This window comes from Elgaria multicarinata, chromosome 3 (genome assembly GCF_023053635.1).
Source record: "Elgaria multicarinata webbii isolate HBS135686 ecotype San Diego chromosome 3, rElgMul1.1.pri, whole genome shotgun sequence".
In the NCBI taxonomy this organism is placed as follows: domain Eukaryota; kingdom Metazoa; phylum Chordata; class Lepidosauria; order Squamata; family Anguidae; genus Elgaria; species Elgaria multicarinata.
The window spans coordinates 75,050,625-75,068,586 of NC_086173.1; the positions used below are offsets into that span (position 1 = coordinate 75,050,625).

A 17,962-nucleotide genomic window follows, 5' to 3' on the forward strand; every position below is an offset into this window, starting at 1 on the left:
CCCACTGGCTCATGTGAGGTTAGACTGGAAATAAGCTGAGCTACTTACCCAAACATTGGGGATTCCCTGGCTCATTTCTGAGCCAACTTGAATTCCCTCCACCTTGAAGCCCACAAATCCCTCCCCCATTTTTAGGATTCTGGTGGTCGTCAGGCTCTGGCAGTAGCAGCGGCAAGTTGTAGGGAGAGGGAAAGCAGAGAGACATTACAATTTTTTTCCTTTTCTGATGCCTGGATAGGCTGAAGTAGCTCGTGGGAAATGTCGATTTCCCAAGGGCAATGTTGGTAGCCCTTGAAACAACAGCAACAATAACAACAAAACCCACACACCCTGTTTTCTGGGGTGGCTAAACAGTGTAGGTGCCAGAGTGAGAAAGGGAGAGACTTCCATCCTTGCCGTACCCTGCAGCAAGGGTGTTGAACCTCTTTCAGCTTGAAGGTACAGTTCTATTTAGAGGAAGCTCTCTGGAGCCGCCTTCCAATGATGGGTGGAGCCAGAGCAAAAGGACAGGGCCCAAAATACCAACTTATTTTAGCTTAAAGCTCTTATTGCCAGAAACTAAGCCTTAGGAGAGGCATGTCAACTTTTGAGGATGGGGAAAAAACTGCATAAAAGCTGTAAAACCACCAAATAATTGGTGGTCACAGAAAGGAGGTGTGGCCATCAGGGGAACCATGGAGGACTAGATTTGGCCCCCTCGCTGGAGGCTCTGTATCCCTGCCCTACAGCTTGCTGACACCATCAGAGGGGTTGAAGGGAATGGTATGTGGGGATCAGTTGGTGTGTTAGAAAGGGAAGAGTGGGTGGGAGTTTGGGGGCTGGTTTGATGTGAGTGGAATTGATCAGATTTAAAATCCAAGATGGAGATAAATATTCATAAAATTATTAAGGTATTGGTTGAGGCAAGTATTACATCTCTGTCCCACCTTTGCTCCAAGGAGCTTGAGGAGGTATACTTAGTTCTTCCACCCCTCTCCATTTTATCCTTGCAACGACCCTGTGAAGTATAAGAAGCTGAGCAATCATTAGTGACTGGTCCAAGGACACACAGATTAGGGATTAGAACCTGGGTCTCTCCAGCAAGTCCAAGACACTAACCCAGCCTTTTCCAATCTGGTATCTTCCAGATATTTTGGACTACAACTCCCAGCATTGCTGGCTGGGGCTGATTGGAGTTGAAATCCAAATCGTCTGGAGGTCACCAGATTGGGGAGGGCTGCTCTAACCACTACACCACAGTGGCTACCCAGTATTATGAGACCCATGAAACTTATGAATAAGTATGAAGTACAAGTATTGCGACATCACTAGTTTGCCACCTCAGTAAGAAGTAAGGCTGAATTATTTTAGGATTTTATTTTATTGCTGAGTGGTTTTTTGTTTGGTAGAATATCTTTATTGCTTTTGTCAGACGGTGGCTGTGAGATCTAAATATAAACTAGGTGCACGATATTTAATTTGAACTATGCAGCCCTATGGATGTGGCAAAAAATCCACAACTTGTAATGTCACATTTATTTATTTTTTATTTGACATTGGGGAAAGGCACTGGGAGTGATTTTTAATGCATTTTCTATAGTATTTCTAAGGCACATATTTAGTAAAAGATTAGTCTCTGTGATTGGAACAGAATTAAGTGATTCTTGGCTATAGAGAGTTTGGAATAGTTTACCCTTAAAAATAATAAAATTCTGTTCTCCTGTACAGTGTAATTTAGTTGGTATTGGGTAATGTGCATCTGCGTAATTAATAATGGGTCTTTGTGTACCAAGATGTCAGGCTGTAGGAATAGGAAAAACATGTTGTCAATGTTATTTTTATTCATGATTTTAGTGGGGAAATGCAGTGACACTGCTGATGTAGCAATTGATATTAATCAAATAATTATTGCAATTTGGAAAAAATATGAAAAAAATAAAATGTTCTTCTGTTGTATGTTTTGAATTTTTTGTTGTTGTCTTTTCCGTTGTAGGTCAGTCCTCACTGTTCCCAATGGAAGATGGGTTTCTGGATGATGGACGTGGGGATCAGACTCTCCATAGTGGCTTGGGATCGCCACACTGCTTCTCCCACCAGAATGGCGAGCGCGTGGAACGGTACTCCCGCAAGGTGTTTGTAGGTGGTTTGCCACCCGATATTGACGAAGGTATACTTGGATAGCAATATAGCCAAGAACACCCCACACCAAACAAGTGCCAGAGTTAATTGTGACATGGGGGAGGGGAGAAGAATAAGTATCTCAGGTTGCAGCCTTCGCATCTCCTGACTGTGCAGTTTTTTTAGCCTGTGGAAATAATTACCTAAAGCATGAGCTGCCAAACACACAAGCTGCTGGGTTATGAACTGTGAGGATAAGGAGTTATGAGCTGAGCAGTTCATGTGATAAGTTTCCTCTCCACCTACTTCAGTTAGTTGGATATTATGCAGAATGACATCATAAAACTCTTTATGAAGGTCTTTTATTTTGGAGTTGGCTGTGCTTAAGACTTCATGTTAAAGACATTAATATTGGTACACATTTAGGTCAGTGTCTGACTTAGAAGTTGAATGCAATGCTTCAGGTATTTAAGGAAGCAATACCTCTTTGCAACCACTATATATTTCAAGGGGAGGGGGATGAATGATTTAAAAGCCCATTTAAATATAAGGAACACTCAGGGCTGGTGCCAGACTATTTTGCGCCCTAGGCAAGGTGAGCTACTTTCGCCCCCCCCACCCCAAAATGCCAACTTTGAATTTTAAGGACATATGTTTCCTAGAAAAAATAAGAAGCACAAAACTTGAAACTGCTAAATTTATTTTAAAGCGCAGGAAATACGTCATGCCAGTTATAGCAAACAAATGGGAAAGGAACGTCTATGGGTCTAAAATGCATTATTTAGTAGGAATATCACCTCCAAATCATCCCCCACAACTCACATCCCCCACAACACACGCACACTCAGCATCACTCACTCCAAACAAACACACGCATGAACACATGCATTCACTCAAAGACCCCATGCACCCCATTCACCCATACATTCTCTCTCTCTCTCTCTTCCGGACGCGGTCCAGAAGTCCAAACGTGGAGCCGCCCCACCCCCACCCCAGCGTCCCTGGCTTCGCTTCGGCTGGGCGGGGGCGGGGCGCCATCTCGCCCTCCCAGGCCCAGCTGAATCCTCAGGCTGGTCCAGCTCACAGCCAACGCGCGTGAGTGCTGCACTCTGCCCGGCGCCCCTCTTAGCTTGGCGCTCTAGGCGGCCGCCTGAGTGGCCTCTGTTAGCACCGGCCCTGGGAACACTGCTGGGGATGTGGCCAGCAGTGGCGTAGTGGAGCTAGGGCTCCCAGGGATGCAATACCAGCACTTTTTTTATTATTAACAGTGTCTCTGACATCATCTGCCACTCGCACACACACACCCCTCAGTCCCTTGTTCCCTCTGAGCTTAGTTGCAATCCTCAGAGTAGCTGGAGGGAAAGGAATTTCCCCAGCAATAATATATTGTTCCATGTTGTAATGCAAAATATTATTGGGTGCCTTGGTCTTGAATGGGCAGTTAAGACCCATGAGCTTTACAAAAGATCAGTTCCTGGTGGAGATGAGAACTGCTAGAACTGATTTGTTGGACTGTCCTGGGGTGTGGGGCTATGAGAGCTGTCATGATAAGTGCCTGCACTTCAAAATTCACCACTACACCGTGGGTGACCGGTAGCTGAGAGTGACTGCAGTGTATGTTTTAATTTGAAACTATGCTAGGTAAATGGATTATCCTTACATTGTTTGTGGCAATTAGCTAGAAGAACAAACAAGGCTTTCTTTTTAAAGGAATGTTATAGTTTAAAGAAATTTCTTAGGCATATCTACCCCTAAAATATTATTTTTTCAAGTTCTGGTATTTTCAAGTTCCTGTTTAACTGCAATCATGCACAATCTCTTCCCTCTTTTTCCCCACATTGAGCAACCCTATTGCTTGCATGCAGATGAAGGAATCTGGGAGGCTTGTGATCAGGTCAAAGATCACTGTCTTCCAACGGAAGTATTTTGGGGAAAGTAATGCAGAGTGTGTGAAAATCTAGAGATTAGCTTGGGGTGTGGGATGTGGATTTAAGTAAAACAGTAAATAAATGGAGGAAGGGCAGATCAAGTACTTTTTATTGTCCAGATACTGTGTTAATTATGAGCGTTACATTTCCCTTTTCTTGAAATAGCTTTAATCGTGAGCTTCCTTTCATGTTTAGTCTGAGTGGAAGAATTCCATTCTGCTCATAAAAAGAGCCCATGCAGCAGTTAGATTTTTGTAACATTAGCCAGTGTGCAAGTCACCTGAGCTGAGTTTTGAAATGGAAGGAGGCTTTGAAATGGCTGCAGCATTTGCTTTTCTGCTAATGTGCTGTGGACAATACCGCCTGCATCCTCGTCTCTCTAGCGATTACATAACCGCTTTCTGCAAGCACTGCTGAAGCTAGTCTGAGGTCAAGCTCAGATAATGTGCCCAGATGTGGCTTCAGCATGTGATGTGAGCAGTAGGCATGACTAGACCGTGTGATACTCTTTTCCCTTTCTCCCAGCCTTTTGGAAGGCAGCTTGCAGAGCATACTGCTCAGCACTCTGATTCAGACTCTGCACGCTATCTGTGGGAGAATGCCTCGAGCTAGGATGTGGTAGCTGTTTAGATTTAGTGATTTCATTCCTTTGAGTGGGCTGCTGCAAAACTTTCTTTGTAACTGAAAAGGCACAGCTTTGATATCTCCACTGTTTTCTTCATTATTAAACCTATGTTTTGACTTGACAAGCCATTCCTTTGGACAATATCAGCTGTCTCAATCTGTTAGGGTGGCCTAAAATACTTGTAGGTTAGACCATATTATTATTACCATATTACCTGAAATAGCTTTACTTAGGGCAGGGTTTGCTTTTGAATCAGTGTGTTAAGGTATTTTCCGCTTGTTCTCTCTCTCTCTCTCTCTCTCTCTCTCTCTCTCTCTTCCCCCCCCCCCCAAATCTGCAGATGAGATCACAGCTAGCTTTCGTCGCTTTGGTCCATTGATTGTGGATTGGCCGCACAAGGCTGAAAGCAAGTCCTATTTTCCTCCCAAAGGTAAGGATGATCATTTTGTTGGTCACCTTTTATATCTTGCACCTTTTTCAGTCAATAAATGAACCCTCTGTGAGCCAGGCTGAGAGATGGTGACTTGTTCCACTTCACTTAGTGAGCTTCATGGATGAGCTTGGTTTTGAACCGAGCTCTTTCCGGTCCAGATCCAGCACACTGTCCTGTACACACACTGATTTTACTGCCATACGTGCATTATCTTAGTGTGTTGTAGATTAGAATGCCTTTTTTGCATTTTAATTTGTCACCTTTGTTTTTGTTTGAAACTGTTCTACGTTGCTGCTTTCACCATAATACCTGTTATACTTCAGGCATTGCAATTAAGTTGTAGATAAAGTGATCTCTATAGCTATAGTTTTATCAAGTTTCCTTTCCTATGTCCTTCTCAATACTTCCTTTTATTTTACTCTCTTCAGTTCCTTGTTTCACTTCATCTTTCATAGTGAATGATAAAGTGCATGGGCTACAAGAACCTCCCCCAGCCTGGCAGCCTCCAGATATGTTGGACTACAATTCCCATGATGGCTGGGGATGATGGGAGTTGTAGTTCAATACATCTGGAAGGTGCCAGGTTGGTGAAGGCTGGGCTATAACATATATTGTATAGGGAGTTCACCAGTAAAGCAGCATTCAGATTAAACACCATTATGGAGAAAGCCTTGACTCTTGTAGTTTACTCTCTACCTTGTTAATAGCAGCATTTTGCTTAGATCAGACCTTTTCCTACTTCTCCTCCAAAAAGACTCCATATATCCTAAGTATCTGCTCACTTCCCTTTAGATTTTCGTAGTTATGTACAGCCCAACTGCACATATTTTTTTTATAAAAGGAATAGATAATGTCAACTCCTAGAATCCCACTGAATTTTTGCATTTTTTATCTAGGATATGCATTTTTGCTGTTTCAAGATGAAAGCTCTGTACAGGCTTTGATTGATGCATGTATTGAAGAGGATGGAAAACTCTACCTGTGTGTTTCCAGTCCCACAATTAAAGACAAACCGGTAGGTGGAATGGTCGTATATCAATAATTTGGTAGAAAATCTAGATAGAAAATGGCTGCTTAAGTACTATTCTCATACTCTGTGACCACGTATTTCTATTGTTTTTCACTAAAGGTGTACTTGGATGCCTTTTGCTATGGATTGACAGTGTGAGATATGTGATTATTTCCCTAAAGTATAGAATGCCAGATATTATACAGAAGACAATAAGCAATTACAGGTTCAGGGACCTCCTATGCCACTATGGTTCCACACACTTGAGTGGATGCCATTGGTTAATGTGAACCACTTCTGTTGTCATAATAGTACTTCTGGTCATGCCATTCTGGGTTATTTAGCATATGGGTGTGTCTCTCTGTGTGTGGATGGATATGGAATGTGTGGGTGTATATGTGTGGATAGGTGGTGTGATCTTCGGTGACCCTGCCCTCTAATTTACTGGTCCCAATAGGCACCAGCCACCAACCTTGCATTTATCTTGATCTCCTTGGAGACATACCAGTGCTCAGAAGGCTTCATGCAATAATGCATCCTTCCCCAACCTAGTGCCCTTCTGATGTGTTGGGCTTCAACACTGGCTATACTGGCAAAGACTGATGGGAGTTGTAGTCCAGCACTTCTGGAGGGCATCAGGTTGAGGAAGGCTACAATAACGGATTAAAGGCTTATGCTGTGGTAACTGTAAGAGCGATTTGCAGGTTTGGATAAGGCCCTGCTTACCAGGAGCAAGTTATGATTTCTTAATAAAAGTAAATGTGTTGCTGAGATAGTGGAATAATGCTGGCACTGACATAGAATCTTGTGTAGATTGTGATAATACCCTTTAGGAAAATAGGTGGCTTAAAAATACGATACAAATAAGGGAGAAGTGAATATCAGACAGGTCTTAGCTGTTGTTCAGGTCTAATGGATTGCCATAGTTGGTCATGAGGAAGAGATTTCTTGGTAAGATTAGTTAGTGACTAGTTTTATTTTTGGTCTTTTCATGTATTGTGTGGCTTAACTCATCTGAGCCATCCAAATTAGATTATTTTTGCTAGGGGTTTTAAAGAAGGTTTTTACTCTACCGTCATATATAAATATTCAAGGCAGCTAACAATTTGGATCAACCATTTTCTAATTTTAAATTATTCTTCAAATTGGGCAGGCATCTTGTTTGTTCTGTTTGCTTGCAGTGGGCACTCATCAAGATAATGTGACTTAATCAGGGCTGGAGGAAGAAGAGGAAGACATGCATATTTAGTTATAAACCATTCTGATTTAAAACACACACAGGGATTGGCTCAGATGGTCCTCAGTTATTTTTGAGCCTTACAATTCGTGTTTGCGCCAAACCTAGAAGCTACTAACACTGATATATGACAGGAGGCTTTATCTCCACTATCGCCATTCCAATTCTTACAGAATAGTCTAGGCTGGACAGCAGCACAGCCTTGATCAGTTCTCCTGCAGGGCAAGGCCAATGCAGTACTTGGACTCAGCTTTGCGACCCTCTTCCCAATTAACAGAATGGTTTTTAAGGAGCTTCTGATTGCCAACCTCGTCACACTGATCCTATATTTACGATTGTGGGACAAAATTCCTGGGCTGATTCCAAGAACCCCCTTTCCTTCTGCTCGCACCTTGCCTAACAGCTGATCAGTATTGTGAGAGGCATTGCTCTGAAGACCCTTGCAGTACTTTTCTTGCTACTTAGGGGTAAGGAGCATGGGGAAATGACACTTTCTTAAACAGTTTTGCAGGCATTGTAAGCTGGTTGCTTCATGCATGCCCTCAACCCATTGCAGTAGCCTTTGGTGTTCCTGCTATAAGTTTCATAATGTGGTAATCTGACTGTGCTAGTGCTTGGCTTGATTAAAATGGCTTCTAATAAAACAGGCTTTAAAAGCCAGTGGATGGGTTGACCAGACAGGAATAAAAAATGTCTCTATACTACAGGGAAAACTGTGTGGTGGCTAATAATGTGCATGTGTGTGTATATAATCAGTTTCAACTGTCAACTGAATTGTGAATATAAAGTCTTGTTTTCTGCTTATAGGTTCAGATCCGGCCTTGGAATCTTAGTGATAGTGACTTTGTGATGGATGGCTCACAGCCTCTGGATCCACGGAAAACCATTTTTGTCGGAGGAGTTCCACGGCCCCTACGAGCAGGTACAGTATGCAAAGATCAAGGAAAATGGCTTGTTGATTCTGCCCAAGCTCCCTTACTGCTGTGAGGGAACATTGTGTCCGTATTTCTGTTATAGAAATATGCCAGTGCTTGCTAAATTTAACTTTTGCTGACACTCCAGTTATTTCCAGATACAAGACTACAAATAAACATGCTTGCTCGGGGCCTAAAAAGAGAGGGGATTTATGTGTGTAAAATATCTAGGTAAATTGTTTGTTACTACTTTATTTTAGTGGAGCTTGCAATGATCATGGACCGGCTGTACGGAGGAGTTTGCTATGCTGGAATTGACACAGACCCTGAGCTGAAGTACCCAAAAGGAGCTGGGCGTGTTGCATTTTCTAATCAACAGAGTTATATAGCTGCTATCAGTGCCCGCTTTGTTCAGCTGCAACATGGAGAGATAGATAAACGGGTAAGGGCTGGAGCACATTCTATTTATTACTCAGCATTCTTTTGCTAGCTTATTTCCTTGTAAGTGCCCATGTGTGGCAGGAGAAAAAGCTTTATTAAATGAAGAATCTTTTCTTCCTGATATTCCTGGGATAAACACTTAAAAAACAGCTCAGTCATCCCAGAGACTGGGATATCTAGTTTAACATTTGCTTTTTGCTGGCACCTTCTAAACCAGTTGTTCCCTCCAGAGACATTTCCTGTAACACAGCATAAGCCTGTGTTCCTAATGTTATCCTGTTACCTATGCATGACTTGCTGCTGGCCTCTCTTTCACCCCGCCTATGTGCTTAGAAGTAGAATGGTCAACTGGTTTATCAGAGTGAAAGGCATACTGTTGCACTGTTTCCATTCATTTTGACCAGATTTGTGAGTCTCTTGCACAAGTCCTGCTTTAATTCAGTGTAGGTCAGATAGATAGATAGATAGATAGATAGATAGATACTTTGTTTTGTAATAGTTTTATGTGGATGCTAAAACTAGCTGTTTAACAATTTCTAGGAACTTAAGCCAACAAATGCAAGAATATTTTTGCCACAAATGTTCGCTTTTCCCTTTAGTTCACTGACATACTCATTTGCAGGGTAGGAAGGAATTGGAATAAGGTAGTAGCATTATTTTGCCACTGTGTAAGATCTTGCAAGTGAGCTCCGTTACAGTTACATCGTTCTACTCTTTTCTAGCCATTTGGCAACTTGTCCTCAGTGGTTCTGTGACTCAAAAATTTGAATGTCATGATGTAACTGATTGGTTTTTTAGGTAGGATAAACAATGGGTGAATACTGAATTGTGTGACTGCTCCTTCTCCAGTCTCAGAAGAGCTGTTGTGTTCTACTTCTTGATGCATAATGTTGGCCTGCAGGTTAGACCTACTGGTGCTAACGGGACTTGCTTGAAATCTGTGTGAGGAATAAAAACCTTTCTGCACATATCCTTCAGTAAGGATGATCCATATGGAGATCCTTTCTAGTTTATGTCCTGTGCAGAGAAGTCTGCTGAATAGGCAATTCCCCTCACTGGATCTCTGTGTCCAGAACCTGTGTGTGTGTTATCCCGTGGAGAATGGAGCCAAAGATGCAGGGTCGAACAGATGATGGTCACTAATCACAGGGTGAAGGGTTGGCAGCTGGGGTGGGGGGTGGGGAGAGGATGAATCTAGCTAACATTAAAGCTAACAGTGCCAGTCATCTGTTTGGCAGTTGCACATGCAGAGAATCTTGCATATAGCAGCAGTCATGCTGCAGTACATGAAAACCTCTAGATGAACAGTTCCAGTTTGGGGCATAATATGGCTTGTCTGCCATGATATTTATAAAATCCCTGATCCCTCATGAAAATGTATCTTCTTGAAATTCAAAATTTATGAACATACCACTCAACTGTGTGGAAATCCACAATTTGGCATTTGCAATGAAATCAATGAAAATAATTTCAACACATTTCAGACCCACAGGTCCTTCTTCAGGGCAATCTATAAAACAATATATAATGTTTATAAATTCACATATCCACTGCGCTCAACATAGTACATCACATGAATCATATAGATATACCGTATTTTTTCAATTCTAAGACACACTCCCCCCCCCCCCCATATAAACATCTCTAAAAATGGAGTGCATCTTAGAATCGCGGGTGTGTTTATTATTTCTTTGAATCAAAGCTTTTTTTTCTGTTTGTGGTACTGAAATTAGTGTGTGTCTTACAATTGATGGCGTCTTAGAATTGAAGAAATACGGTATATCAACATACAAAGAAAGAGAGGATGACGGCATACAAACTGTGTACAAACATTCAGGTTGCAGCTCCAGACTCCTCCAAGTAGTGAGAATTAAGCCAGTCTTAAATGAGAATAGGTTTTATTTTAGCAAAACATTTGAACCTCCTGTTTTTATGGGCATCTCAGTTCCTTTAATTAATAATACTTTCACATGATCAAAATTGATTTGACATGTTGCCAATCCAAGGGAGCATATCAACACTCCCCTATTATTGTGATTAAAAATTGGACACAATCAAATTTCATGCTGCATAATTGGGAGTTCCTCTTTCCTCTCTCCCTCATCAAATGCCTGCCTTAGACATCAGTTACTGCACAGTATGTGTTGTGAAACCAAAAGCCAATTTTGTAATGCTTGCAAGCATTCTAAGAAGTACCAGGAAAGTATCTCCTGTGAGCAACATGGGGCCTTTCAGATGTTGGGTCTACAACTCCCATCAGCCCTAGCCATTATAGTGAATAGTGAGGGATCATGGGAGTTGTAGGACAAAATATCTGGAGGGCCACAAGCTGCCCATCCCTGTCCTATATGCATATATTGTGCCTCCTAGCACACTTCCACAGGATGTGGTAATAGTAACTAACTAGGTTTTGTAAGAGGGTTAGGTAAATTCATGGAGCATAGGTCTGTTGGTGTCTATTAGTAAAAGGAATTCAATTTATTCTTTTTTCTCCTTCATCCTGTTGTTCCATAGAGCTCAGGATAGTGTATAGTTTTCTTTCCCCCACACTCCGTTCCCATTTTATCTTCACAGCAGCCCTGTAGATTAAGAGATAATGACTGGTGCATGGATACCCAGTTAACTTTGTGTCCAAATGGGGATATGAATCCAGGTCGCACTAAACACATTGCATGTTCAAAGGCAAGGTTCTTCTGAATACCAGAGGATGTTGGACAGGACTTCCATGTCCTCCTTGTAGACTTTCCAGAGGCATCTGGTTGGCCACTGTTACAAGCAGGATACTTATCCAGTAGGGCTCTTATAGCACAATGGAATATTCATTGAGGCATCTGTATTAACATTTGGGTTGCAGTGGTATCTAAAGAGGAAAAAACATTAGGAGTGTAAACTTTCTCTCCTTCTTTCAACACAGGTGGAAGTTAAGCCATATGTCTTGGATGATCAGCTGTGTGATGAATGTCAGGGGGCCCGTTGTGGTGGAAAGTTTGCTCCATTTTTCTGTGCTAACGTTACCTGTCTGCAGTATTACTGTGAATATTGCTGGGCTGCTATCCATTCGCGCGCTGGCAGGGAATTCCACAAGCCCCTGGTGAAAGAGGGAGGAGATCGCCCGAGACATATTTCATTCCGCTGGAACTAAGTGAAGACTGCAGCGTGTTCATATGCAGGCCTCAAAATAAGTGCACTCTTCTGTTATCCTGATTCCCTTGCCCTCCCTTCCTCTTTTCTCTCTTATTCAAGATAGCATGTCCTACTGTTGTAGTCTGTAACTTAACAATAGTGTAACAAAAGAATGACCTATAACCATATAGGTATTTTGTAGAATCTTGTCATTAAACTGTATTGGGAACTCCTTTTCATATGGATAACACAGTGCATGGAAGCCAGGTTCTCTTATCTTTAGTTATCCAGAGGACACTGCTTTCCTGCTATCTTTTCTTGAAGGAAGAGAGAACAATATTAAGAGAAGAGAAATGAAATGACAGAGTATTTTGTTTTTTAAATTAAATTATTGCTAATAACAAAATCAATAGAATACTTTTATTAAAGTAACCATGAGATAGGAACACTATGAATCTATTCTGACACTTTGCCCAAACTGCCCTTCCCTCACTGACTCCCCTTCCCTGCCCAAACCTCTGGGAAGCCTGTTTTCTTGCCGCCTATGATTTTATAGCAATGGAAACAGTTAGCCGTTAACCTAGTAACAGGAAAGAGCATGTTTAAAGCAACAAAAATGCATGAGCAAGGTTTAAAGCAGCATTAAGTTAATTTTTTATTTAAGGGTTCCGAAGCGAAATTTTTTAGCACAGTCTGTGTGTCTCACCGTGCCTCCGACTTCCCACCACATTCAAACTTTTACTAATTGAGTAGGCAGAGCTTAAATCTGTGTTCTTCATCCAAGCAATCACATTTTAAAAGTTCCCGAATGTAAATCCTGGGTCAATTTACTTCTGGGGGGTGGGTGGGGAGTGCACTTATTCTTTGTTGTTGTTCTTGTTGTTGTTGTTTTTAAAGAAGAAACTTCATTATCAGAATACAGCCCTAGAAATCCTACCAAAGCTAAAGTAATGACAACTAGTGAACTGGCATGTCCTCTCCTGAAGAACAAATGTATAGATTTTATTTTTGATGGTTATATAGAACTCTATATCCTAATGTACTAATGTTAATCAGGGGCCAGCTTTTGCTCTCCATTTTGACATGAAATACAAGAACCTAAAGATATACCTCAAGATTATCATTTTGATTCCCCCCTCTAAAACACTAGTAATCCACTCTTAAAACACAAATCAAAATTTGGCTGCTTATTGGGCTTACTCTGGAATGCGAAATGAGTTTTAATCTGCTAATGAAGCTGTATCATAGAAAGCGTAAGAGGGCAACGTGAAGTTTGTTTCCAGGGATGTTTTGCACTGTTGGCTGAATGAATTGGTCTGCATATCCGCAAAGAAGAACATGTGTGTCTTTCAGCAGAGAACAAGTGAGTATAGGGACTCTTAACAAAGAATTGGTTTTGGAATTTAGCAAAGAAAATTAAGAATTACAGGGCATTAAAGTACCCAGTTGCTGAGTCATGCATAGGGTGCTTTAAACTATAAGTGGGGACACAGTACAGGTTAAAGGTGAGGCACAGGGGTGGGGTTGGTTGGCTTGAAATAGTCACTTGATGCTCTGTAAATCTGAGGAAATGAAGAGGAGTGAATGTGTTCAGCTCTTAATGAATGCCTTTGTAGCACTGTGCAAAACAACCCACTCCATTGGCAATCTGAACTGGCATGGTACCACCATAGACTCTTAAACCAAAGACTTGCCTTAGCACAGCTACAGAAAAGCAACTCTTCGGTAAGCCCTCTCCCTCCCCATTCCTTTCCTCTCAATTATCTTTGAGGAGCAGTTTTGATTTCCAATACATAAAACATACCTTGTTATTTTCCAAAGGTCAAAATGGAGACATTTGCTGTCTACTCGTCAAGTAGAGAAAGGGAGCTGCTTTTAATGAAATCCCTGCAAATATTGACAACAGTAAATGCAAATGGAGAGTGCTCTTTTGTAGACTGTCAGGGACCTTTTTCTCTGAAGTACATAATTATAGTTGGAATATTCCTTTTAATTTTTTAAAATGCTTGTAGGTGGCTTGGGGTGTCTTATTGTGCCGATCCTACCCAGTGAACAGGTGAGATGGGTTACCATTACAAGAAATAACACTGTTTGAGAAGTAGCTTTGAATAATAATTTTTTCCCTTTGTACATGACCTGCTGAATTTCGGTACAGTGTTTTTGTAGCTAACTTATTTTGTCATGCACATAATGTATATTTGTTATGCACTACTTTTGTATATCTTGTTTTTCCAACAGTGAGCATTTTTAGGCACACTTTTCACTGACGGGATATCTCTTTATGCAATACCTCAATTTTTCATATTGCAAAGAGTAGCTTTTTGTACTTTTATTACTGAGAGATCTTCATATACTTCATTTTTTAATATAAATAATTTTAATAAATTTTATTTTCTTATATTCTGCTTTTTATACATTTCAGTGCTCTGCATACATTTTGAATTATGGATGTTGTGCACTGGCAATGCTATTTTAGAATTTGCAGAGAAAAGAAAGCATGTTGCTTAAACATCTTTAGCCCAGCACCAGGTATTTGGTGTACATATAATTTAAGAAATACTTATATGTAAAGTTGAGACTTAAAAAGAAATTTTTAAAAAGCATGAAAGTGACAAATGAGAGAGTTTGTCTTTAGACCCTTGAAAATTTAATGCATAAGCATAGAGTAGAAGTTTAAAAGTAACATCCCAAATTGTCTACCGCTTCTTAATAGGTTTTTAAAAGTAATACACAAATGCAGATGTTTTTTGGTGAATGTTTAGCCATTTTTAATCTTAACAAATTGATGTTAGGTGTTTGCAGAGATGTGTCTGCTCTTTTAAATCATATTTAAAGAAATAAACCCAAGCCTGCCCAGTGGTGGGCATGTAATGTTAGTATGCATGACTAATATTAAAGAAAATGTTATTCTACTAATATTCACTTGTGGTGATTGTGTGAAAAGCGTGTTTACAAATTATTTGGTTACACTTCAATTTACAGGGCATAAATGATTATCTATATTACTCTGTACTCGAAATAGTGTTAATATAATATGTCCTTCTGATTACATGGGAGGTGGAGTTGCTATGTCACTCCAAGCATAACTAACATGTAATTAGTTTAAAAATCTTAGGGTATCACTTTATTTTAAAGGGGTGTAAACAAGCATGTAATTTTCTCTCACAAGCATGGCACTGGCCATGTACTTACAATGTAGTTACAGAGTAATTACATGGTTATTTTTGCAATGTAAAATAAAGTGTTTCTGATTATTTTATATGTAAAGGAACCCCCACTGCCCCGTGCTTTTTTGGTATATAGTATCTACTTCTCCATACACAGACCTCTGCAGAAAGCAAATCTAAAACTTGCAGTGAATGACTTTAGTGTTTTATAAGGATGCTGTTGGAAAGACTTGATAATTCACCCCTTTTTGTTTCTTGAAGAGTTAAAGCCTTCTGTTTTAAAAGGTGATTTAAAACTTGAATGTGATGAATTGTGGCAAGTTAACTTCAAGTTATGTGCAATACTTATTTCAGACTTCTGGAAGATCTTTGCAGTGTAATTCTTTGTTTTTAATTGCAGACATTTAAAAATGTCATTTTCTACTGTTCTAGTAAATCCTCTTTCTTGCTGGTGTTTCTAAAGAAAAGAATCAGAAATCAATCTTTCTACTAATGTAAATTTGAGATTATTTTTTAAAAAAAGGAATAAAAGAGGTTTTGGTCATTTGCTTTATTTTATTATCTTATTTTAAAGCTACTGTGATTGATAGCATTGTAAGAATTGGGACAATATTGTATTCAACTGTTTTATTTTTTATATTTTTAAATTTTAAAGTATAATTAGTTTTTATAATTTTCATCAGATTCTTTTGTTATATTTTTTGGAAGTGAAACTTTTAGCAAGTGGGTGTCTAGTTTTTACTAATCCCTAATATGTTTTCCCCCAATGTAATGCTCATATTATCAGAAGGAAAAGTTATTTAAGTATGTCAGTTACTTGTACTACTTGGCTGAATTTCCATATAGTTTTTACTGTGTATGGGGAGGTTGTAGTATTTATTATAGCATTTTAAATAAGGGTAATTCATTTTTTATTAAAGTCATTTTCACAATTTAAGTTCATATTTTTGTATGTTCTACTCTAAGTTATAACACAAGTTTCTTTTTTAAGAGAGTTCATTTGTTGAAGTGCTAGTGGAAAATTAATGTTATTAAATAGTTTGCAAATGACTATTTATACCAGTATGCATATAATTTTTAAATATTTGTAATGTGAGATGTTGAATGAATAAAACTTTTAACTCAATGACTACTCAGTCTGTTATTTTCATCTCTTCAGGGTCAGGACATAACTGCTACCCCTCTTTGGCTGGGTCAAGAGTCTGTCTAGCCTGACCCGGAACTTTCCAGATGTATTGGAGTAAAATCCCCATCATCCCCAGCCAGCATGAATGTTGGATTGAGGGCACCAGCTTGAGGAAGGCTGGTCTAGGCCATTATTTATGAAGGGCCAGTGTGTGATAGAGTAGAAAGACCTTTAGATGTGGCTGCAGAGCAGTCTCAGATTCAAATCTCTGCTCAGCCATGAAGTGCAGTGGTTGACCTTAAGGCCGGTCATATCTCAGCCTTATTCACATTTATATTATTGTTTTTAATAATAGTTGTAAAACACTTTGCATAATATGTTCTGAAACCAACTAACATCTGGTCTTCGGCAGTGTTCCATTCTCTACTTCAGAGAAGTACCCAAAAGCACAAAATAACTACACATAAATTCTCTACCTTCTAGTAAATAATTGTTTTCCAGGTATACCCCAAAATGGCAATTAAAAAGAAGTTTATGAAGGTAGAAAGCCAGCAGGGCTGTGGGCGCTATCCACTATATTGCCCTGAGTGCCACATGTACGACTATCTGCCAGCTAGACAGGAGTCATGGCTGTGTGCTCAGTGTAACAAGCTCCTGGTTCTCAAGGAACGAATTTCTTCCCTTGAAGCCAAGGTTGCTAAGTTAGAGGCAGAGACATTGGTGGACGAGGCCTTTAGGGGCATAATAGTGTCCCAATCCCTGGGTGACAGTTTCTCTGTCATAGAGAATGGTGTCTCAGGAAAGGATGAAATGATCCCTTAAAAGAGACCCATTCTTTGGAAGAGGAACAAATATCATCTCGCACTGAGGATGTGCCTCCGGGGGTGAGGTGGCGACCGGGTTTGTGGTAGTGGGAGATTCGATCACCGAGGAGGTCCAGGTTCAGAGAAATCTGAAAAGTGCACTAGGTTTTATTTCACCCAGCAAGTTTCAGCTGTTATAATTCTTCAGGCGCCTTAGTTAACCCAAAACAGTCTGCTGTACTACACCTTACTAAATAGCTGTTTTATTACTATCATTGGTGAATTTCCCTAATCATTCTTGAATTTATTAATATAATTGGCCATTACCTTTGGATACCTTACTGCAATATAACTTGCATCATCCTGACTTGGATTATTTATTTATTTATTTGAATTTTTTTTTAATGCCACTTCTCAGCCAAAATGGCTCCCAGAGCAGCTTCCCTATAATCAACTAAATAAGACTGTCCCCACTTGCAGGCTTACAATCTAAAAGGAACATCACACAAGGAAACAGGAGCGGGCAGGGAAGAGGGGAACAATTCTTTCGACAGGGCTGGTAGAATGCCTCAGCTTCTGCCTCTCATCTCCCTCTGTACTGACTGCTGGAATGGCTGCTGCAGCTGACAGCTGAAGGAGGCGGAGCCTTCATGGCAGAGGCCTTCAGCAGGTTTATGCCAGGTCACAAGCAAATCTGCCATCTTCAGTCATGTCAGAACCCTTCTAGTATTTTTCCCAAATTGTTCTGGGATGTTTTGGGGTCTTCAGCCTCTCATTGATGTCAGCTGTGTTGGGACAGTGTATCAGGCCTAGGCAGATGCAAGCACCCCCAGACATCAATGATCATGGATAGTGTGCTGTGAGGATAAGCCTTCAGCTGTCTGCTCAAATGACACCCTGGGGCAAGAGCCAAATACTGACTATTTATATTTTGTAAATTTGGTACTTGCGGAAGATCTGCTGTCTCTGGCTGGAGTCTCATGTGACTTTGGCACGAATCTCTAGCAAACTCAGCATCCCAGCATCTATTTTTAAACATACAGCCTTCCGTATGTCAAC

At 40.4% G+C, this 17,962-nt stretch overlaps 1 protein-coding gene across 1 annotated transcript in view; it reads left to right on the plus strand.

Annotated features, from left to right (window-relative positions):
• The window catches only part of CPEB4 (cytoplasmic polyadenylation element binding protein 4), a 76,194-nt gene extending 60,094 nt beyond the window's left edge, over nt 1-16,100 (plus strand). Inside the window, exons 4-9 of the mRNA XM_063120617.1 lie at nt 1,973-2,146; nt 4,991-5,080; nt 5,980-6,098; nt 8,137-8,251; nt 8,504-8,685; nt 11,599-16,100. Coding sequence (XP_062976687.1) covers nt 1,973-2,146; nt 4,991-5,080; nt 5,980-6,098; nt 8,137-8,251; nt 8,504-8,685; nt 11,599-11,826 — 908 coding nt within the window. The 3' untranslated portion in view covers nt 11,827-16,100. The remainder of the gene's footprint in view (nt 1-1,972; nt 2,147-4,990; nt 5,081-5,979; nt 6,099-8,136; nt 8,252-8,503; nt 8,686-11,598) is intronic.
• Nucleotides 16,101-17,962: the final 1,862 nt, after the last annotated feature.